Source organism: Tamandua tetradactyla, chromosome 8 (assembly GCF_023851605.1).
Source record: "Tamandua tetradactyla isolate mTamTet1 chromosome 8, mTamTet1.pri, whole genome shotgun sequence".
NCBI classification, from domain to species: Eukaryota; Metazoa; Chordata; class Mammalia; order Pilosa; family Myrmecophagidae; genus Tamandua; species Tamandua tetradactyla.
Genome location: NC_135334.1, coordinates 91705493 through 91729952, shown reverse-complemented (window position 1 = coordinate 91729952; position 24460 = coordinate 91705493). Strand labels below are relative to the sequence as shown.

Here is a 24460-nt window from a genome sequence, read left to right as displayed (position 1 = left end):
ATTCAGCATGTAATTTCTAAACTTCCCTCTGAATTTTGATTTTCAATTAACACTCCCCATTTGAAGATAATTTTCTATTTAATGTAATTGCAGGAAATAATTTATTGGCTGATTAAGACTGAGGGCCTAGCCTTCCTTAAGAAAACACTCTAACAAACCAGCCTTTAAACTAAACTCATAGCTTTGGACAGACTTAGTCTATTTTTACAGCTGCATGGTTATGTTTAGTTAGGATTGTGTGCTATTGTTCATTGGTACAGCTTATGGTTGAATTTATTCTTAAGAGACTGTTTTCATTTTGGGTTTTGTGTCATGATGAATTTATACCAAAGAAACAATCACAGATATTGCTATTGGAAGTAACCAATTCACTTTATAATAAGAGAATGTCTGTTGGGGAGCTAAAGTCACTGTGAGCTTTGGATTATGATTTTCAATTGTGCTTAGCTGTTTTAAAAAGCAGCAGTAATTACTTATTCTTTTGTTTTTAATGTGAATGATTATATTATCAGAACAGTTGTTTTCTGAACTTGCTTAAGGCAAGTTACTTACAGAAGTTATTTTGCAGTTATAATTTGCCTGGCCTTACTCTAGTATTTATGGGGTCAAGGAATTAAGCTCTAGAGTTAGTCTTCTATGCTAAGAAATATTCTTTGGTATCATTTCCCACAAGTGTGTGGACATTTATCCATTTACTAGTATTGATAAAAATTGGTCGTGAATGTATTTATCTGATTCTTTGATATGGTACTCTTTTGAACATTTAATTCCTTTCTCCTCAAAGAAAATGTAAACATTTCTGCACTTCCTTTCCCCCATTTTATTTTCTAGTATCAAGCCTAATAGATGAAACTTTCTTATTTGTAGAGTGATTATTATAAATAGGTATCAGCATTTTAATATGTTTCAAAGCACTTCAAAGCCTGTAATACTTTTATTTAGAACTGTGCATAATTAGATTAGCTGATCTTATATTAATTTTTTTTTCACTGTAGGATACTAAATCTGAGCCCCCTCATTAATTGTGAGAAATTTAGCATTAGCTGTTAAATCCTATGTGAAACATGGGCTGCTACATAAAAACTACTGTTTAAATTGGAATTAACTTAATTATTTTTCTTTGCACTTGATATTTCCTTCACTGCAATATTCATGAAAGCATGTGACAGATTTGTAAATTTAACTGTTAATCTCAGATTTCTAGACCCTTTAATCAGTATTTATTTGTCTGTAGAAACAGTACTAGCAAGTTAATGATTTGCTAATTTGAAAAATGCTCATGTGGTTTCCTATGTTAACTGATTTGTGCATTTAAAAAAATGGTATGAAATCAATTAATGTTAAAGAGCAATTAAGGTGGAGATTTTATTCCTTTCATTACACAGCAGTTTTACAGCTGTAAAAAGTTTTAGGAAAAATACTCAATTGCCTCTTCTTTTAGATTATGAAGTTCTTTTAGTAGTTTTATTTCTAACCATTTAGCCAAGAAATTCATCTTGATAAAGTGATACTCAAAAATTTTTGAAGCTCTGTTTAGAAGTTAAGATTTTATGATGATATATGAAAGCCCAGACTGAGACTTTGTGCTGAATGTAGTTGTTTTTATTTGTGTTTATATAAATGGATAGTCAGTAATTGTTTTTGGAGGTTTTAAAATATTATTCATAATAGGTATTTTTCTGTTTTCATTGTGGATGCTCTGAGCCTTGTATGTATTTTCTAATATGAAATAGAAGTATAGTTATTTCAAATACTTAGTCAAATTGTTCAAATTGTCTTACGAGTAATCTAACATTATCAGACACAATCAATATGTCACTTAAACTTTTACAGCAGTTAACATATCTTGAAAGTCTTTAGAAAAGGATCAGGTCAACTCTAAACAATGTTAGGCCTAGCATTCGTAATACAAGGGGTAAACTAAAAAGTCAGGAATAGATTTGCTTTGGAATTCCATTATAGATCATTTATTCTCCTGATTATATTTTTCTGTATAGACTTCCTTCAATAGGCAATGAACTCATTTACTAGTTCATTCATTTACTTTTTTCATTGCCAACAATCTTCCTAATTACTCTCAATAAGTGTGGAATCTTAGAATTTAGTTGCAAGAACTAGGAACAATATGCATTATAAAAACTTTTTTCCATAAAAATTTCATTTGTACATTGATAAGAAGAAATATGCAGTAATCACTGGGAAGAGGTTTACTGAGTAAAAAGCAGAGTGAAAGGCAGGGCAGTTCTTTTTCAGTGGTTTAAAAAGGAACATAAATATCTCTAAAGTTAGAGAACTTTCCTTAATTCCTGATTTAGTCAAATGCAAGGGATGGTTTATTATTTTGTCATTGACAGCTCATTTTAATCCATGCTATTTTCCTTCTTCTGTAGAAGAATGTCTTCTAAGCAAGCCACCTCTCCATTTGCCTGTGCAGCTGATGGAGAGGAAGCAATGACACAGGATTTGACCTCAAGGGAAAAGGAAGAGGGCAGTGATCAACATGTGGCCTCCCATCTGCCTCTGCAGCCCATAATGCAAAACAAACCTCACTCTGAGGAGCTACCGACACTTGTCACTACCATTCAACAAGATGCTGACTGGGACACCATTCTGTCATCTCAGCAAAGAATGGTGAGCTTTTAAAATCTGCCCACATTTTAATGTGATGAGCATGGCCTCGTTACAAAAATATGTTTTAGAGAAAGCTCAAAGTACACAGCATTACGGTCATTTTCAGGTCATGATATAACCACCATCTATATATTATTAATAAACAGGTACCTGTGAAAAATTGGAGAATGGTTTCTGATTTAGTGTATGTCCATATTGTCAACTTGCCAAACCTCTGAACTTAAGGCAATGAACTTGGTAGCACCAAAAATTAAGTATAATCAAAATATATACATGGCTGTGTATTAAAATAGAAAATCACATCAAGCAAAGTATTTCTGTGAGTGATGTCATATGGTGAATCCATCGTTAGTGAGAAAATGCAGATATTTATCATTTTTAAGATCCATACTTGATTTATAATAAAGCTTTTATCACTTATGTGGCTATATATTAATTTCAAAAAAATTTACAGAGCTTCTGAGTGTCATTCAAGCAGACTGAAGGAGTTTGCCCTCAAGGTAGAAACAACATCAAATACATTCAGTGTATTAACCAACTTTCCCATGTTAAATTCCATTTCTAACCATCAAAACTGAAAGCGGAGTGACATAATTAGAGAGTTTAAAGCAAGAAATATTCATTTTTAAGGATCTAAGCCTTAATATATTTTATTGCATTAGAAATTTTAAATCTGGCTTTGCATTTCTTAACTTTCTATTAAGTTAATGAAAAATATTTTAAATGGGCAATAAAGAAAATCTTTATTCCTTAGTGAAAAATAATGTAATATTTAAAATTTTCTTTCTTACTAATAGCATATGCTTAAATTCTTGCTAAATGCTTAATATCTTAGAGTCAATACAATGACTTGATTCAGTAATTTATGGAGGCAGACATTTTCATTTTTCAGATGATTTTGCAGACACAACATCTGCTCTGGAGCAGTAGGTGAGATGTAGAGAATTGAATAAAAATAAATAAGATCTCTCTAGAACTAATTTTAGTTTTTCGAAGGGGTCAACGTTGTACAATTAGGTAGATCCACGGGAATATTTCTTTTTCTTGTGTAGGAAGAAGGCATAATAAAAGACAAAAAATTTTTCTCACTGAACTTGAGTTGTTCATTTTATGCTTCCAAGGTAGCATGGGTGAAATAGATATACAGTCATTGCCACTTACATATTGACAAGATAATGGGACCATGTTTCATCTTCATTTCAACGAATACTTATCAAACACCTTCTATGTGCTAACCATTCTGCTAGGTTCTGGTTGTATAGTAGTGAACAAAACAGATGTGATTCATGTCCTCATGAAACTAGAGTCTAGGACAAGGAACCTAAATAAAAATATTCACAGTTAAATATAGAATTAAAATTATGATAAGTGCTATGAAGAAAGAGAACAGAATGCTATGTGAGAACATAATGGTGCAAAACTAATTTAGAATGGTTGGTTAAGGAAATCGCATCTCTGAGTTAAGACTGATAGACGCTAGCCAGGCAAAGAGTGGGAGGAAGAGAAAAACAGCAAGAGGAAACAGCATGTATGAAGTCTTTGAGGTGAGAGAAATCTGAGTTTAAGGAAATGAAAGATGGTCTTTGTTACTGGAGTGTAATGAATGAGGTTGGAAAGTGGCATCAGACGTGCCTGGAGAAACTGGTAGGGGCCACATCAAACAGGACCTTGTAGGCGACGTTATGGAGTTTATATTTTATTCAAAGTGCAATGGAAAGCCATTGAAGGTTTAAGAACATTTCAAACCAATAATTCTGGTGAGTGGATGGATGGGAAAAAGCAGGAAGGCCTAATGAGAGGTACTTCAAAAGTTCAGGTGAGAGGTGGTAATCGTTTGGATAAATATGGAGGCAGAAGGGATAGAGGAAGGTATGGATTCAAGGTATACTTTTTGGTTTTGATGCCAGATATAAGCGTGGACCTAGTCTGGATAATATGGATAGAGACAAGACATAATAGAATTAAAATTTTACTTCTTGAATAAATAAATACAATTTTGTTTTAGCTTTTTAGAGAACACTTTTCTTAGTAAAATTTTGTTTATATCTTGGCAAGTGCCAAGTTGCTTTGGTGAGTTATTTTAAAAGTTATATGATCTAACATTTTGTTAGAGAAATAGATGTTTAATAATATGCTTACCAAATTTTTATTAAGTGGGAGTTACAGTAGTGAAAAATAGCTTAAAGTATGTTTTTTAGTGCTTGTAAAAGAAATCATACTGACTAGAAATGTTTTCAAACTTTCACTTCCTTTTGATATCAAGCATTACTTTCCACTGTAGTCTTTGTATATTCTGAATGTCTGGAAGCCAAAATATTTTGTTTTAACTCCCACTCTATAGTATTTCCCAGCTGTGTACTTATATGGTGTAATAAAAGAATTTAACAAATGGGAAATAGCAGCTGCATTTGGAAATTCCCTTTATGCTCCCTTTTCATTTGATAGATTCAATAATGTGTAATAACTGTAGTATCAAACCTATAATGACTTATACTGAAAGTATCATATCACCAACCAATTTCTCTCTATAGGAAAGAAAAACAATAGAAGGATTTTAGGTTTCCAGGCAGTACTGTAAACCAACATGTAGTATTTTTGTGTGTGTATTTGTGTATGTGTTGGCATGGAGGACTGACTAAATTAAAATTGAAAATAAACATCTACCTCTACTTTAAAATAAATATGAAGTCCAAAAGTATTTTTATGAAGTAAAGTAAAACTTATAGTTCTCATCAATTAGTAATATTACTTAATCACTGCAATTGAACCCATAAAATAGTTATGAAGAAATAACAATTTACAGAAAATCTAAAAACAAACCATTTTGTTAACACCTATTCAGATTCCATTGTTACTCACTTTCAGTGATGGTTCTCATTCATAGACATTTAGAAACATACACTAACAGTTTCTTATCTCTTAGGTCCAGGAAGGGTTTTACTTTGAAATATCAGGACCACAGAGGAACTTCTCTGCAAGAGAGGGTAAAGACAAAGCAAAGAATTTCTTCTAATTCCTACTTCGTGATTGGGAAAAAAATACCCATGAATGTTAAAATTCCAATTAATTATTTTGAAGTGGCGCTCTGACTAAAGATGAGACCACAGTTTCAAACAAGGAAAAGAATTCATTATGGTATAGGCAAAGAAGGAGAATGGAAATTTTAGATAGAATTCAAGGACCAATTTGGATAAAATTTGAACTCTGATTTTAATTACAATTACTTATATTAGGGACCCCAAAATGCTCATTTTTAAATTAATATGCTGTGTTAATTGGTGAGATACATTTGAAGATTGACAAGTTACTGTAAATATAAATTCCCTCTCCTTGTTCCCTAGGTACACAACTACTGTTTTTGTGGCACCACTGTACCAGCACCGTATTCACAGAGGAATTTTGACACTGTGCACTGAAATGTGCTTTTGTTCCCATTAGGAGTGATTTATTAGGCAGGAATGAGTTTATTTAATTTTTTTCATGTAGAAATGTACAGCATATAATTCTTTTCAGTACTAATTTGCATGAAGGAATCTTTTTGTGGTACTGTTTCGTGACCTGCAAATGCTATTGTGTTCAGTGATTATGATTATGTGTTAAAGATTGCAACCGTAGAAGGGTCATGTGAGCCTGCCTATATATTGTTAGTGAATTTATCTGAAAATTATATACAGCTTTATGATGTAAACTATATATGGTTACTTGTTGCATCGAATGAATACATTGAGATGTGCGTATTGTTTTGCACCTCTTGGTTTCCGAGTAAGTTTAGGGGTTTCACCACCACCAGTTGCTATGTTCCTAGCATAGGAACTATGATATGAATAAGAAAGGCAAGATCTTTGCTATCCTAGAACTTAGATTCTAGTAGTATGACAGACAATAAAGAAGTCTGAGACAATTTCATATAATCATAAATGCCATGAAGAATATTAAATAAGAAAACGTTATAGCGATTGACTGGGAGGGGCTACATTAAACAGAGCAAGGAAGGTCTTTTTTCAAGAGATGACATTTGAGTTGAGTTTTGAATGATAAGAACGAACCAACTAATAAATATTTAGGGAACATACCCAATCTTGAGTGTATAGTAAGAACAAAAGACTTTGGGTAGTGTCTTTGGGGAACAGAAAGCAAACTAAGGTGGCTGGAGTGGAATGGGTGAGAGAGTGATATAAGATGAAGTCAAAGAGGCAGGCAGATGGCAGAAACAATGGGGTTTTATAGGCTACATGGGGTATTTGGGCTTTAATTCAAGTGTAAGAGGAAGGTATTGGAAGATTTATGCAACCAAACAACATGAGTTGATTAATATTTTTAAAAGATTATATTGGGGGTACTCCATGGTGGCTCAGCAGGTAGAGTTCTCACCTGCCATGCCAAATACCCGAGTTCGATTCCCATTGCCTGCCCATGCAAAAAAAAAGATTACGTTGGCTGCTGATAGAGAATGGATTGTGGTAAATAACGTTGGAAACAGGGAACCAATTAGGAAACCATTGAGGTAATTTAGGTGAAAGTTTGATAAGTAGAAGAGTGAACTGTTAGGGAAGATTATTCATTGAGGAGTTCCTAGAGATTCTGAAGACCAGATTCACACAGAGGGTGGGGAGAATATTTTAAGTGATGTAAATCTGGGCAGGAACATAGCCAAGAATTAATAAGAAATGAGTTTGGTAAGACCAGGATGAGGTGAGGGTGTGGGATGGGGGTGTGGGATAGGGTGAAGACATGTTCCTGGGCAGAACAGAGAATGGCCTCAGGTAGAGAGACAGGATTTTTTTTTTTTTACCTGAAGAGGAACTGTTTGCAGGTGATTTCTGGGATAGGCTATGGTGATATGAGTAAGGTACCTACAGCATCTGTTTCAAGTTCCAAAACGTGATGCCAGGATTGTTAAGTGTGACTTTGTACAAACATGTACACATATGTACTTGCATGTTATTTAGCTATATATTGGGTGGGGGTGCAAAATGTAATTATATGTATCTGGCTTTTAACTACTAGTTTAATAAATAACTTTACTAAATGAACTTTCAGTCCCAGAATATCTGAATTTCTTATTTTAGAGACCTGCTTAAACTCCCCAGGGTGAGGTTTAGCTTCTAGAAATGTTTTAAAATAGTTTTTCCATTACAAATAAAATATGCAATAATGTCCCAATAGTGTAATTGAAAAAAAATTAGTATATTGAGATATTTAATTAATAACTGTCAATACCAATAGTTTCTTGCTTGCAAACAATTTCTCCTCTCTTTCTCTTGCCTTTAGTCCAATAAAGTTTCTAATCTCAACTCTGGAAAGTTTTGCGTAGTCCACTTGGAGTCATAAAAATTCTGGTGTGGACTTTGTAACAATTCTGTCAATATATGATAATACAGTCCATGAATTTTAAGTGCAGATTTAGTCCTCCTCAGCCATGCTTTTTGTTGTGACAGACTTTTAGAACACTTCTAATTATGTTATCTTTTAGAACATTTTAAAACTTGGATTGTTGTCAGGTTTTTTTTTTCTGGTGTATGTAAACATTTAAGATTGTAGGTGGCACCCAATTGAAATATACTTCCTCACTTTATTTAAGATTGTAGGTAGCACCCAATTGAAATATACTTCCTCACTTTTATTGGGATCATACCTTTGAAAGTGCAGTGAAAGCCAGTAGTTCACCTGTCTCCATTAAAGTCTTAATATCTAAGGCAAGATTATGTGCATCTTTTGTGTTCCTTGAATGGTCTGTGAAGCAGTGGAAAAAAATCCACAAACAGATTTTGGACTTGCTGAGAAATTTGTTTACTACTGTTTTCATTTTATGATTTTGGATTTTTATTCTATGTAAGTAAAGTTTAAACTTAGGCTTTTGGTAACAAGTTAGGATGAAAATGTCCATCCTTCCCCCAGGGTCACCCAACCACGTTCCCCAGAAAGCCCATTTCTTATAAATTCTAAATTATATTGGCACTTTGCATATTGCCTCTTTTTAAACCTCTTTCAGAAATTTAATGATAGGAATTTATTTACAACTTGAGCAACAACACCACCACCAAAACCATTTTATTGCATGGAATCTCACAAAACACTTGGTGTAGATAGTGAAATATAAAACTTATATTGTCTAGTGTTAACATATTGATTGCCTTTGTATATTTTTTTCACCTTCATATTTTTATATCCAGGTTGTGTGCACTGTTTCATCCCTGTTATCTAATAAGCATGTATATTTAAAAAACAGGGGCGGGCCGCGGTGGCTCAGCGGGCAAAGTGCTTGCCTGCTATGCCGGAGGACCTCGGTTCGATTCCCGGCCCCAGCCCATGTAACAAAAACGGAGAAACAGAATACAATAAAACAAGAAAATGTTAAAAAAAAAAAAAAAAAAAAAAAACAATATTCCCCAATTCTGGGTTAAGGTAAACAAAAGTAGTTTTGGCATGCTACTTGGAAATAACTTGATGCTTCTGGCATATAATATTTTTATCATTATTTTAATGATTTAATATAGGCTTCTAAAGATACTTTTTGGAAAATTTTCCTTCTTTACCAAGCATAATATCAAAATCTTTATTAAAAAGTAGAAATATTAATATGCTGTGGAATAGTTGGCTTTTTTCCCCTATGGGCAAGAAGGAATCAGGTATGCATGCTGATTAACACACTCCAGTCATTAACATGTGATTATGTGGGCTGCATATTGAGCACCTGCCAAAATAAAAAAACCCAGCACTTTGCTACATCTGAGCAAAGACTTTTTGCATTTCTTTGTATTTTGACAGTTCAAGGAAAATCATATCCTAGTATCTTTTTTTCAGTGTAATAAAATTGTGTATACAGAATGTCTTCAAGGAGATGGGCTATGTCATGTTTATTTTTATTTTAATCTTTCAGGCTGTATGAGATCTAGTAACTTGGGTTTGCAGAGTGCTGACTGTAACATGAATCTCTTAATGAACTCTATCACTGACATTCACTTACAATTTGCAACATTCCTTCATGTTCATAAGGATTATCTTTTCTGGGATTCAGCCAATATTCCTCTAATTTGCTTCAGTTTTATGTGATACCTTTATGTCTCATAAATATTTTTTCTTTTCTTTCACCTGTATGTTGTTAGTGTACGCCTTATAGTAATGCCTGAGCTATTCCTGTGCTTTTACTTTTCCAATCTGCTATCCATACACAAACACTCCTTCCTGCCCAAAGTGTAGCTTGGGCTCTATAGCATATGCAGACACTTAGGAAGAGTCGCTTTTTGATGTTTGTTTAAAAATAAGACTTGATTGCTAGTAGAAAATCTGATATGATTTGGTCTAGCATGAATGGTTTGTTCAAGCAGGCCAACACACTCAGCTTTTATTTTTAAAGAACGATTCAAATGGCGTTTGAATATACTTTTGTTTTTATTAAATGACCTCTTGTCAAAATTGGTCCATGTTAAAATATTGAAACTGATCTAAGGACATCAATAATTTTCTGATTAAAATAGAATTCCACAGGTATGTTTCTGTCCGTAGGTGGTTCTGATTAATATATATTTTCTCTGTACAGAACTCCTTCTTGCCTGACTTCTGGGTGTTTCAATATACTGAGGTATGATAACTGAAATAATGACATTTGTACATTTGAATAATGCTTCTATGTAACATAGAGAAAGTAATGTATATATATTTTTAGCATGCAGTCTTTCATAGGACTAATTTGAACTTTTCATAGTTAGAAGGAGATACGAGTCTTAAGGTCCTTCTAGATCAGTATGAGATGGTCATGCCTGTGATTAGGCAGCATATTGCTTTGAGAGGGTAAGGCCAGGATTATGTTCTAAATCTATGTTCTAAAAGGCCCTCTCTGATTATTGAGTCAAACCACCTGCATCAAACAAGAAAGACCCTACTCAGTTTCTTCCACTGATATGTCTAATCCTTCTTGAACACCTCTAATGAATGTGCCTTAATTACCTTGATATGCAAATTATTACACTGTAAGATTGTCCTCTGCAATAAAGTTTTCCTTGCTTTCTAAGAGAAATCTAACTTTATAAAAGAACAACTTTGTTATTATTCCTTTTGTTTATACAGCTTTCAATATGATGACATATTTATTCTTTATAATATTGACCTTTTAAATATTATTTTGATACTACTACATTCCTATGACCCCTACACATTATTTTTCTAGAAGATGCAAATTGAGTTCAATAATATATCTGTGGGGCGGGCCGCGGTGGCTCAGCGGGCAAAGTGCTTGCCTGCTATGCCGGAGGACCTCGGTTCGATTCCCGGCCCCAGCCCATGTAACAAATACGGAGAAACAGAATACAATAAAAAACAAGAAAATGTTTCCCTTTCTTCCTTCCTTCCTTCTCTCTGTCTTTCCTTTAAAAAAAAAAAAAAAAAAAAAAAAAAAAAATAATAATATATCTGTGCAAACCACATTCTCAAATCCGAAGTACAAATTACAAACTTTTGCTAATACAATTTTATAATCAGGTAGAAATTTGAATGAATATTTATGCATTTCATTAATCTTCTTTATATTTCATTAGTACCCTAAAAAAGGGGAAACCTTATTTTAATAAAATCGTTGGAAATCACTTGTAAACTTTTGCTTTCATTATAATTTAATACCAATTCATTTCCACTACCAGTATATTTCAGTACCTAGAGTACAATATTCTCAAATTAGTTGAGCTTCTGGGAGGAAATGTGCCCCTATTCAAGTATAGACAGATTGCAGTGGTGTAACAGAAGAGTCATTTACCTAGAAAGTGGAAGAAGATTTAGAACATTCATGTGACCATTATTTTTATTCAGGAACTATTTGGTCAATTCCATTGCTAAGTGAGTAATTTTGTGCATGACCACTGAGTTAGCCAGGGTTAATCTAGTGCTGTCCATGGATGGTTGAGAATTTTTTTTCTTAAATTCAGAGTTAATATCTGGTGTTTAGTTGTTTTCGTTTATTTTGCACTGATAAATTTCTACTAAAAATGCCTAATTTCTTCGTCCTTACACTGAAGACAGTGCAAGAACATGTATATGAATTGACTGTAATTTATTTTGCTTTCTGAGATTGACAATACATTTCGAGTTTGGCTCTTCTTTTGCCTACTGTTCTCTTAGACTCAACAGGAATAACATATAGAGTGAGGAACGAATCTGAGTTTTAGGGTATTTGTAAATTAAGAGAGAAAAATTAAAATTCATGCCTTTTGTTTTTTTCAATGAAGAAAAACCATGGGCTTTATGATTGTAACCAAACAATCAATTCAAGGCTACGTGTTGCCTTCAGGTGGGACATTGGGGCCACCTGATGGCAGAATTAGATTTGATATTTACTCCTTTGTATTAAATTGGTGACATTTCTATGCCTAGTTTTCACCTTCCTGAAGATGCAAGCATAGATAGGTGGATAGATAAATTATTTTGTAAGCAACATAGCCTCTGAGGTATCTTTTTCAGTTTCTCTGTTCTTGTTCTATCTGTAGGAAATTAAATTAGATAGCTAGAGATGCTATTTACAATTTTCTGGATTAAGAAAGTTTCTTGTTAAGCCCATCATATGCATTTGGTATATTAGGGGGAAATTTAAAGAGTCTTCCAATAAAATCCCCAAATTGGGAACTGTACTATGTAAGATGCCAGCGAAGAGAGGGAATTGTGAGTTCACAGAGTGACCTTGAGGACTGAGTGTGTATGATATATACAGCAATCTGCTCTCTGGCCTCTCTTCCCTAGGCAGACTTGATTGTGGAAGGACTTCACTGTTAACTAAGAAGAAATAAATGGATTTGACAAAACTTGATTGAGCTGTGGTGGTTTTAAGTCTTAAAATTTATGAGATGAGTTATGATGCTGAAGAGCATACCCTGAACTAGTTTTTGTGTGACCCCAGGCTCATCAGTCTTCTAGAGACAACAAAGAGTTCAGTAATTATATTGATTTTTTTCTGGGGACTTAATTACCACCTCTTTTCCTAGTGGATCCCAGCTACCTTAGTTTTTTTCCTGCAAGTTTTCTATATTATTTTCTATTCTTAAAGAAGCTACTCTGATATCCTTGAATGATTGCAGTTATCCTCCTCCCCACCCCCAGGTTTCTGTCTTGAGGAACTAAGGACAGGTTTTCCAGAAGCTGTATTAAAGGACTCTTCATCAGATTAGTGTCATACTCTAAGCACTCCTCTTCCCTGCCAACTCTGAGCTAGTGTCTTACAATAGGGTACTGGTACCTTTACTCTCCTATTTTCAGGGCTATTTCTCTGTCTTGGGCAGAGTGTAAGGTTTCATACTTTACCTCTTTTCTGATGTTTGAGGCTTGTCTACTACTTCAAAGTGCTCTTCATTATTCCTCATTTTGATGATTGTCATCAAAATGGGTTCCTGATTATGTGTCCTAATATCTTGAATTCTCATGATGTGAAAATAATTTAAGCTATCACCATAGCTTTCAGTCCACTGAAAGCCTCCCAACCACCTGCTGATTATATAAAAAGGTACAGTTATTTTTATAATTGTAGTATCTATCAGATGGGGAAGAAAAAAAAACAGTTGTAATGGAGGAGAGAATGAGGATAACAGACTTGACACTAAAGTAAATGTTACTGATTAGGAAAAGTTCTGCAGGATCATTTGAGGTTCTCCATGCATAACAGTCAAGAACCTTGCTCTGTGAGCTCTTGTACAATTATACTTCTCCAATTGCTACTTAATCACTCTCTTCTTCCCTACTGCCTTAAGTTGTTCTGGGCCCTCCCAAAATATGTTGTTTCTATATGCAAGAAGTATTCATTCCATTGCAGTATCCCAAAAACCTTAAATCATTTCAGCAACAAAGCTTAGTACAAAGTCTCATCAAAATCTGTTATAGGTGTGGCCTGCCCTGAGGCACAATTTTCTTCTGTGAAACCCAGAGAACAAATTATCGTCTTACAGTATACAAAGGAGGGACAGCCATAGGATAAACATTTCCATTTCTATAGGGAAACATTGGGCTCATGGGCCCCAAATAATTCCCTCCCACCCCAGGGCATACTCCAGTAGACTTCAAGGTATGCGAGTCATCTATGGAACAATGTTTTGTCTTTCATGCATGATGGTGCAGCAACTCTACCCTTTCCAAGCCTTTACACAGTAGCCATGTTCTCCCTGAACACTGGGGGAGAAGGATCCACCCTCTCTAAGCATTGGAGTAATGGCCAGACCCTCAGCAATCCAGATTCTCTGAAATCTCCAGGGTACAGACTACAAACTCTGAGAACACAGAGCGGTAGCACCCTTCCTGAATGATGGGATGGAAGGCTGGCCCTCTCCAAGCATCAGGCAAGACTCACCCTTTTCATGCATATGGGTGAGCCCCATCTCTTAGCCTGAGAAAATGTCTTTGGTTTGAGCATCACTTCCCTTGAAGTGATTTCAACTTTGACTGTCTCTTTTCTGTCCCTTTTACTTCAGGCTTGCAGTGGATCAATTCATACTGATTTTGCAAAACACTCGTTGGTTTTGCATATAGTACACAGGTGTCCAAATCATCAGGCAAAATAACTTTCCACAAATCCTCCTGGATGACTGTGTTTCCAATTCTGTCTTTTACTGAAATGGCTGACTGGATCCATATTTAGTTGAACCCTCATATGGAGCACAATTCTCTGGGGACTTGCTTTCCAAAAGTTCAGAATTTTCCAAACCATCAATTTCTGCTTTCCTTGTGCCCAGGAGCTCAGTTCTCAGTGTATCCTTTTCCTCTCACATTTTACTATAAGCTGCAAAGAGAAACCAGGCTGCACTTTCCCACTTAGCTTGGAATCTCCTCAACTAAATAGTTTATCACTTTCAAAATCTGCCATCCATCTGGCATCCAGTACTCAATTTTGCCAAATTTTCTGCCACTTTGAAACAAGGATCACCTTTTCTTGAATTTCCAGTAACGCATCATTTTCTTCTTAGGCCTCATCAGAATTACCTTTAGCATCCATATTTCTACAGTCTCTTCAAAGCAATCTAGGCCTTTTCTATCAAGCCCCACATAATTCTTCTAGCCTTTACCCATTACCTAATTCCAAAGCTGTTTCCACATTTTTGGTATTTCCAATAGTAACTCCCCACTCTCAGTACCAAAATGGTTTTAGTTTCCTAGACTCTTCAAGCAAATACCATGAAATGGTCTAGCTTAAACAATGGGAATTTATTTGGTTATGGTTAGAGTCTAGGAAAATGTCCAAATCAGGACTTCATCAAGGTCTTCCCGAAGACCAGCTGCTGATGATCCTGGACTCCTGTGCTACATAGCAAGGCACATGATGGTATCTGTTGGGCTCTCCCTTCTCTTCAAAGGTTTTGTTGATTTCAGCTTCTTGCTTCCATGGCTTTCTGTACCCGAATCTCATTCTCTTCAAAAGGACGCCAGTAATTGAATTAAAACCCATCTTGAATGAAGTAGGCCATACTTTAACTGAAGTAACCTCATCAAAAGGTCCTACTTACAATAGGTTCACACTCACAGGAATGGATTAGATTTAAGAACTTGTTTTTCTGGGGTACATACAGCTTCAAACCACCAGATTGTCAAAAAATAAATTCTTTTGCTTCAGCGGAAATATTCTCCCTAGGGGTATTGAAACATGACTCAGAGGAAAGGATGCTACCTTATAGAAGGCCCGTGTGCATCTCTGCCACTAATTTACTGTGTGACCTTAGTTAGGGAAGTCACTTGATATTTCCTGACTTTAATTTCCTCCTCCCCACAAAATGAAATATTTGACCATAATCATAAAATTCCTTGCCATTTCTAGCTTTCTTGGTTTCAAGGTTGAAATTGTCTTAGTCAATCCTACCTAGCCTGGTAGTGCTGATTAGGTTGAGTATTCAGTAGTGTGAGTGCCAATGAATTGCCAATTAAAAGTAACGTCGTGGTAGATCATGAATTGGCCAATGGCAGAAACTTTAAAGAAAGCTGCTCCATGTATTGGGGAATTCACCCTCAGGCCTGCCTGCTTTAAAGTTCTTTTTACTCTTCCACTACCAATAAGTTATAAAGTATTCTCATCTATGAGGCTGTATGTCCCATGGTGGTGTATATTTAGAGCATGATATCTTTAAGGCAGTGACAGTAAAACTTAATTCTCTGTTTTTAGTTAACTGGTCTGGGCCTTAATTTCCTTGTCTGTAAAATACAAACTGATTACATTCAGTTCCAGGAGAGAGAGAGAGAGAATGAGAGAGAGAGAGAAATTGAGACATGTTCAGAGAAGAGTGATCAAGATGGCTGAACACTGTCTTACGAGCAATGAGGGAAACAGGAATGTTTTTCCTGGAAAATGAGTAGACACAAGAATATTATAATGGCTGTGTTTATGTACTGTAAGGGCCATCATTGTTGATGCTTCCATGGGATAGAATTTTAGGTTGAAATATTATATTTTGCATTCCTATAAAAAAGAATTTTATGACAATTGTCCATGAGTGGAATGTTTTGGGAAGTGCTAAGTTCGCTATCAGTGGAGGTGTTTAAGGAGAGGCTGAAAAGTCACTTGTCATGGATAGTATAACAGTCACTACCACCATGAACTATGTAACAGGTAACTGTTACAAGTGTTTTATTTTCATTAATTCCTTTAATTTTCATAACAAGCCTATGAGGTAGATTCTGTACTGCTTCTATTATCATTCCCATTTTATAGATATGGACTTAAGGCATAGAGAGGTTAGCTAGCTTGTCTGAAGTTTTAAGGTTAGCAGGTGAAAAAAACAGGATTCAAAGTAGAAAATCTGGTCTCTCAGAGAGCTATGCTTTATATTATACCACCTTCTCTTACATAGGGGATATATATATTATACCACCTTCTCTTACACAGGGGATTCAAGTATTAAATGGGGTTAACAAAACAGGTTTTTAAGGACTTTTAATCCTAAGAATCTGATTCTGTAGATAAGGCTGATCATGAATACATAATGCAAGGCTTTTCTATGAGTTTGCCTTGTGTTTGGAAACTTTAATTTTTTTCTGTATTTACTCTGTTCACTCTATTTTCTTCCGTTTTAAAAATATGATCATGAGGTCGTTTAAAATATGTTTGGTCTTTTGATTTTTTTCTTTGAGTAAAAAACAATAGCTTTTTCTTTTAAAGACATAGGGAATCATGGCACTTTGGCAAATATTGGTAATGAATCTATATTGACACATCTATGAATAATTTATTGTTATTGAACAGTATAGTAGTAGTGTAAAGTAACAGTATGGTTCTGGCATTAAGAATGCCATGTAAATCTAATATAGTCAACCAAATATCAGTTTAATTAAAGAGAAAAAGACTGTACTTTGTTTCACTATTAGTAGAAAATGCTACATTTGCCAGGAATAATCTCTTGATAATTAGAACCAAATTCAGTATTTTAATTTATATAAGCTTATAAGCTTCTTTAACCCATTGCTTTTCCTTGAACTATGCCACATTAGAGAAAAATACACTTTTTCCTCTGAGAAAGAAGGCATCATTGTTAGCAATTTACTTTTCAGCATATTAAAAAGGTTAGATTTCCTTTGTTAGCATAAAGTTATTGGAGGCTAGATTAGGTAAAGGTTTTCTGTCAGTCACCAGTAATAGAAGACCTGTTATGTAGCAGAGGAGGGCAGGTAGTTTTGGTTACTTTTTTAAAAAGTTGTTTAAGGTGATGTGCTGTTTTGAAAGTGTTGTACATCCCAGAAAAGCCATGTCCTTTAATCCTGATTCACTATTGTGAAGTGGAAACCTTTGTGTGGCTGTGGCCTTTTGATTGTATGGGGATGGGTCTTGATTAGATTTCTGAAGTCCTTTCAAAGGGGAGACATTTTGGAAAAAACACAGTTGCTTTAAAGCCAACAGAGACACAGACATTTGAAGATGCTTGGAGTGCCAACAGGGAGAACAGATGCCTAGACGTGGATGTTTGGAGATGCAAAGCCCAGCAGACTTTGCCTTCCTATGAGATGTTAAGCAGGCCAGAACCCAGAGTTGTGACCAAGAGATGCTAAGTGAAGCCCACAGATGCTTAAAGAGGAAACCACTGGCATTAGAAGCTGAAAGCAACAAGATTGGGAACAAAGACTAGCAGATACCAGTCACATGCCTTCCCACATGACAGACATCAGCCTTCCTTGAGTCCAGGTCTCTTTCTCTGTATGTCTTAGTTTGGACATTTTTATGGAAGTGTAAGCTTACAACTCAATAAAGTCCCTTTTAAAAAACTGTTCCATTTTTGACATATTGCATTCTGGCAGCATTTAACAAACCAAATCAGGTGGGAAATTAGAAACACAATATGTATACAGTATATATATACCTTGAACATAACATTAAATATATATAACATAAAAAAATAGCTTAAATATTTAATTGTAACTTTATATATATAGTGCATAGTGAGGGGAGGTGGGCTAGTGATGGGAGTTGTCTACCCTGGCAGAGAATATTAATCACTAATGTGGTTAAGAGTTACCAGTGCTTAGTGATTTAAGACAAAACAAAATATAACCAAATTTTGATTTGTTTGATTCTTGTTTTTAATTCGTTTGCAGATAATATGTCACTCCGTCAATTTCCTCCAGCCAAAGCCAACCAGGAACACACCAAAAAATTGAAATTGTTATTTATTCACATCATAGGGAAATATGGAGTGTCCCTATAAGAGAGGGTGTTACAAAGAACTTATTTTAGGATTTGGGGTTGGCTTGGGTGTTGTTGGGTAGGGCTAAGGAAGCAGAGGTTTGCTATAGATTGGTAGCTGCCAGGAAGCAGAAATGATTCAATGATAGAGGGTAGAGTAGAGCAAGAATAAGGATGTAATTGGTAAAGATGTAACTGTTGCTCATGGTAGATTAGTGAAGGGGATGCTTGGTATTTTGTAAATTCCACAGTGACCTCATTTTTGTCTCTGCTTAGACAAAATTATGAAGTGACCTAATTTTGTCTCAGGTTTTTATGGTCTCAGAGTGACATTAGGGAAACAGAACCAACAGGAGATATCTATAAGTATAAGGTTTTATAAAAGTGTCTTGTGCAACTGTGGGAATGCACAAGTCCAAATTCTGTAGGACAGGCTGTGGGCTGGCAACAATGATGAAGGTTTAGATGAATTGCACAAGAGAGGCTGGATGGCTGAAGTAGAGACAAAAGTTCTCTCTTCTGACTGCTGAAATCATCATTGCTCCCTTAAAAGACTTCAAATGATTGGATTAAATCTGGTTGATATGATTCTCTCATTGTGGAAAAAATCTCCTTGGTTGATTGTAGATGCAATCAGCAATAGATGCAGTTGACTGAGGATTTAATAAATTAGCCTTCCAGTTTATTAACCAACCACAAAATGCCTTGCAGTAACAGGCGAGTGCTTGCTTTACTGGGCAACGTCACCTTGTCAAGTTGACACATGAACCTAACCATCAAAGATGATGTTTTTGAGATTGTTTGTGTACAATTGATGAATAAAATGGCCCGGCTTTGAGCTCCAGGCTGACTTCTAACAACATTGAGACCTTGCTTTGTTGGGCCAGTTATTTTGTGTTAGATGCTGCTTTTTCTCTTGCACCCAGTTTTATTATTATTTTAAAATTTTCTATAGACAATAGAATTGATTACCCGCAAACAAACCCTTATATTTATAGTAAAATGATTTTCCAGAAAAGTGACAAGGGAATTCAGTGGGAATGAAGTCATCTTTGTAACAAATGGTGTTAGGACAATTGGATATACTTGGATAAACAATTAATTTGGACCCCTACCTCACACTGTATATAAAAATGAACCCAAAATTGATATAGTCTTAAATGTGGGGGGTAAAATTACAGAACTCTTAGAGAAAACATAAGGGTAAATATTTGTGGCTTTGGGTTAGAAAGTGCTTTCTTAGATACGTTGCCAAAAGCTCAAGTAATAAAAGAAAAAATCGATGCATTAGGCTTAATCAAAATTAAAATTTTTGTGGGTTAAGAGGATACCACCAGGAAAATGAAAAGACAACCCACAGACTGGGAGAAAATATTTACAAATAATTTATACAATAAGAGACTTATATTGAATATATAAAGAACTCTTATAACTCAATAATTAAAAATCAACAAAGGATTTGAATAGGCACTTTTTTTTCAAGAAAATGCTAATGGCCAAGACAAACGAATATTTTGGAGCTAGGTCTCCAAGATATGTAAATAACCTTTAAGCATATGAAAAGATGCCCTGCATCATTAGTAATTAAGGAAATGTAAAACAAAACCACAATAAGATACTACTTCACATTCACTAGAGTGATTATAATAAAAAAGACATGCAATGTCAAGTATTGATGAAGATGTGGAGAAATTGGACCCCTCATTCATTGCTGATAGGACTATAAAGTAGGATAGCCAATGGGAAAATAATTTGACACTTTCCCAAAATGTGAAACATAAGAGTTATTATACAATCCCACTCCTAAGTATCTATTCAGGAGAAAACATGCCCATGAAAAGATTTGAATGCAAATGTTCACAGCAGCATTGTTTACAATAGCCAAAAAAAAAAAAAGGAAATGATCCAAATGTCCATCAACGGGTGAATGGAAAAACAAAATGTGGTATCCATATATTTTTACATTATTGGGCAAGAAAGAAGAATTAGTAAATGAAATACTGATAAATGCTTATAACATATATGAACCTCAAAAACTTTATGTTTGATGAAAGAAACTAGACACTAAAGGACACTTATTGTATGGTTCCATTTATATGAAATATCCAGAAAAAGCAAATCTGTAGAGACAGAAAGAATATAGATTAGTGATCGGGTAGGGCTGGGAGTGGGAATGGGAAGTGACTGTAAATGAGCATGAAGTTATTTTTTAAAGTTGGAATTTCTATAATTAGATTGTGGTGATGGTTGCACAACTTGTGAATGTATTAAAAATCATTGACTTGTACACTTAAGATGGATGGATTTATGGTTTGTAAATTATACCTCAATAAAGCTGTTAATAAAAATTCTACAGGTAATGCAACTCCTTTTGCTGACAGCCAGGGTAGTCTGACTGCATTCAGCTTAATAACCTTCACAGAAAACTGTTTTCACATGTGTATTTCACTGGCTTTGTAATATTAAATTAATTAAAGTAAGTAATATCAATAATGAATAAAAATAGCATAAGTGAGATTGAGAGCAAACATAACTAATTATTGATAATCATATAATTCAGTTGATGGGTAATAGATGGTTTTAGGCATGCCAAAGAGGAGACTACTAATCAGCATTAACCGAGCAGTGGGCAGTAGTCTCATTGTTTTATAGAAGGCATACAAAGTTCAACTTAACTGAAAGAATCAGTTAAATGAGCTTTTATTTTTTTTAGAGAGGTTGTGGTTTTACAGAAAAATCATGCATAAAATATAGAGGTCCCTATACCGCTCCATTATCAATACCTTATGTTAGTAGGGTAGATTTGTTATAATTAAAGAAAGAGTATTTTTAGAATTGTACTATTAATTATAGTCCCTGGTTTACCTTAGGGTTCCCTGTTTGTGTTGTATGGTCTTTTTATGTTGTTTTTTTTAAAATTTTTATTCTAGTAACATATATATAAACTAACATTTCCCCTCTTAACTACTTTCAAATGTGTAATTCAGTGCTGTTATTTATATTCACAATGTTGTGCCACAATCACCACCATCCATTACCAAACTTTTTCCATCACCCCAAATAGAAACTCTGTATGATTTAAGATTTGAGCCCATCTTTAGAGCTATGGTATAATGAGAGAGGCAGTACATTTAAAATGGAAAACAAAGCAAAATAAAACTTACAACATACAAAGCAATATGAACAATTACCTTGTATTCAGTCTTCCTAAGGAGTGTAGGAAAAAGTAAGAAAGGATAATATTCTGCTCCTGCAATTAGATTGGGCAGCAGTTAGAGAAGTGGATTCATGCAGATACTTAGAGGAGCCATTTCCTGGTCATTTCTTCCAACTGCAATGCCTTCCACTTTCATTATGTAGGACAAGCTTCGATTCATGACCTTTGTTTTCTGTTTCTCTTAATTCCTGACATTTTATCTGACTTTTGCAACCCCATATCACTGATTTCCTGTGCTTATCTTATGACTGTCCCTTCACCATCCTGGTCTAGGTGCAGTTGGCAACTTAGCTGAATCAGAGTAATGATGACCTGTAACTGCTGTAGGGCAGAGTGGAGATAATCCATATGTAGATGAGATAAGTGGGAATTGATGGTTTCCTTAGAAAAAAAAACTGATTACAAATGATAATGTACTGGAGCTTTGTAAGGGAGCAGAGTTCTGTGGAATTAGTTTGAGATGACTTCATAAAGGAAGTGATTTTAGAGGATTGATAAGGAAGAGAGTTATGTAGCTTCATTTATCATTCCACTTAGATGAAAGAGTATAATTAAAAACCTAAAGGATGGGCAACGGTGGCTCAGTGGCAGAGTTCTCACCTGCCATGCCGGAGACCTGGGTTTGATTCCCAGAGCCTGCCCATGCAAAGAAAAAAAAACCTAAAGAACATGCCATTGATTGTCATCATTGTATTCTTAGAACCAAAAATTGAAACAAAGGCCAATTGACCAAAGTACATTTGAACAAAGTAATAAAAGTAGCTATCATTTATGAAATAGCTATTATGTACTTGGCATAGTATATATGCCAAGGCTCTCTATATTATTCATTTCTCATAGCAACTATTTGAGAATATCATTATACTTCCCATTTTACTAATGTGACAATCAAGGCTCAGAGATTATGTAATTTTGCAAGGCATAGCACATTTGTTTATTATGCATTAGACTTCCTTTATTGAAAGGAATCAATAAAGAACTGTCCTAGAAAAGCCAAGATTTTTGTCACTATACCTATATGGTATGGGTCGGGAGGTAGGGGTATGAACAGGTTTGCTAATAACAGCTGAGTGAGTACAGATGTAGTTTAGAGGAAAGAAGTTCTAGAATGTTATTTACTGAATTAATTATGGTTGTCTTACTTGTGTGAAATGTGAGCTTTCAGACTTTTGACATTTAGCTATATGGTGGTTTTAAACATGTCTACAGATACTTTGCACCCCATCATATAAAAAGACAATCTAATTCCTGTCCCCTTGACTTAAGTCTATTAAGTGGAATGTAATACAGTGACACAGTCTGACTAGCGAGGTTAGGTTAGAAATAATGGTCTAGTTTTTAACTGGATCTCACAAGGACATGCATCTTTGGAGCGGTGACCACGTGTTCCCAGGACTAAAAATCAAGGAACATGATCTAACAAGTGAATGACAATGAGTAAATAAGACTACTTTAAATTAGTCCTAAGAGGTAACAAATGTTAATGTATGGAGCCTACATGTGTAGGGCTCTGAGGACAATGTGAAATTGTTACTCAGGCTGGAGACCCATTCCTCCTATCTTTCAATTTCAGTTTGGGAGTGATTGGGAAATCCTCCTTCTGGCCAATGGTGAATCATTTGTAGGTAATCACTTCCACACAACTGCTGTTTTGACCTGGTCTTTAACTCCTTTGATTGTGTCATGTTTTGTTTTTTTTTTAGTATTTATAGGCTGCAATGGGAGGATAGTTTGCTTTTGAAATCAAATGACTGGAGCATGATTGATTCAAATGATGTTTATTGATTAAAAAAGCATAGGTCAAATTTCAGTAGGAATGTATTGAATGTCTGCTCTGTATGAGTTATGGGACTGTGGAAAAGGTTAGGATTTGGTTCACCTTATCTTTCAACTGTTCTCTTGAGATATAGTATACATACCACTAATTTACACATTTAATGTATACATTTCAATGGATTTTGGTGTATTCATAGAATTCAAAATATTTAATTTAGTTCAAGACCTATATCAAAAATTTTACATCATAAATTCCTGAGGTGCAGAAGGAAGAAAAACCTCCTTAGCCTCCATTCATAGATCTGCTCTTTCCTTTGGAGTAATAGTACTAACCACTTTTTAAACACCACCTTCTGTGAGCTCAGCACTGTGCCCAGTTGCTTTACAAATATTATCTCATTATAGACTCCCAATAACCCCACAAATAAATTTTATTCCTACCTCATATAAATGACAATGGTACCCATATACCTAGCATTTACTGCATACAATTATTCTCATTTAATATATGTGAAACTTATTCTCTAGACTCTATTTTCCTTTTCTCCCCCTTTCCTACCAGTTTTTAGATCTGTATATTTTGCCTCATGCTTCACTTTTAGTTCATGAAACTTCCTGGATTTCTTTTCTTTGTGGCAAAGGAAAGGGATATAGGAGCGATTGGAATTTTCAAGCTTTTTGTTGAGAATCACGAAAGACTACGTGCTTTACTTTACAAATCTTTTATAGGGAGAGAGAACCCTTATACACAGGTAAGGAGAATACAAGACTACAGAATGACTATGGCCAAGTAACACTTGCTTCCAACCCTCAGTTCTGATGTACAAACATCTTTCTATAAACTGTTAAGTGTCTGCTATTTTCAATCTAAGATTTGATTTTCATCCTTAGCTGAAGGATCTAACCCTCTTATCAGTTAGCTAATTCCTCTGTACTATGAAGTAATTCTTGTACAAATGTTTCGGTAATAAATTTGTCCTTTTGGAAAAAATGTTTTTAAATGTCACATGAAAAGTATGTGTGGAAGTATCAGTGGTAAGGGTAAGGAATGGGAATTTGTAATTTTGCTGTAATTTTGGACAGTTTTATAGCTGGGAAAACACATTCTATCTCAACCCCGGTAAACAAAATTATTCAAGTTGCCTAACTTTCTGCCACTTATTTAGATATTTTATTTATTTATTGGGTGAACAATTAATATAGAACAA

The 24460-nt window shown here is 34.8% G+C and overlaps 1 protein-coding gene across 37 annotated transcripts in view; it reads left to right on the top strand.

Annotated features, from left to right (window-relative positions):
• SOX6 (SRY-box transcription factor 6) overlaps window positions 1-24460 on the top strand; it is a 602540-nt gene that overhangs the window by 240768 nt on the left and 337312 nt on the right. For 28 of the 37 annotated variants that reach the window (XM_077114108.1, XM_077114106.1, XM_077114104.1 and 25 more), the window contains 2 exons: window positions 2391-2631; window positions 10172-10213. In XM_077114108.1, the coding sequence (XP_076970223.1) occupies window positions 2395-2631; window positions 10172-10213 (279 nt within the window). In that variant the 5' untranslated portion in view covers window positions 2391-2394. The remainder of the gene's footprint in view (window positions 1-2390; window positions 2632-10171; window positions 10214-24460) is intronic. The other 9 variants (XM_077114083.1, XM_077114091.1, XM_077114118.1 and 6 more) reach the window with 1 other exon arrangement.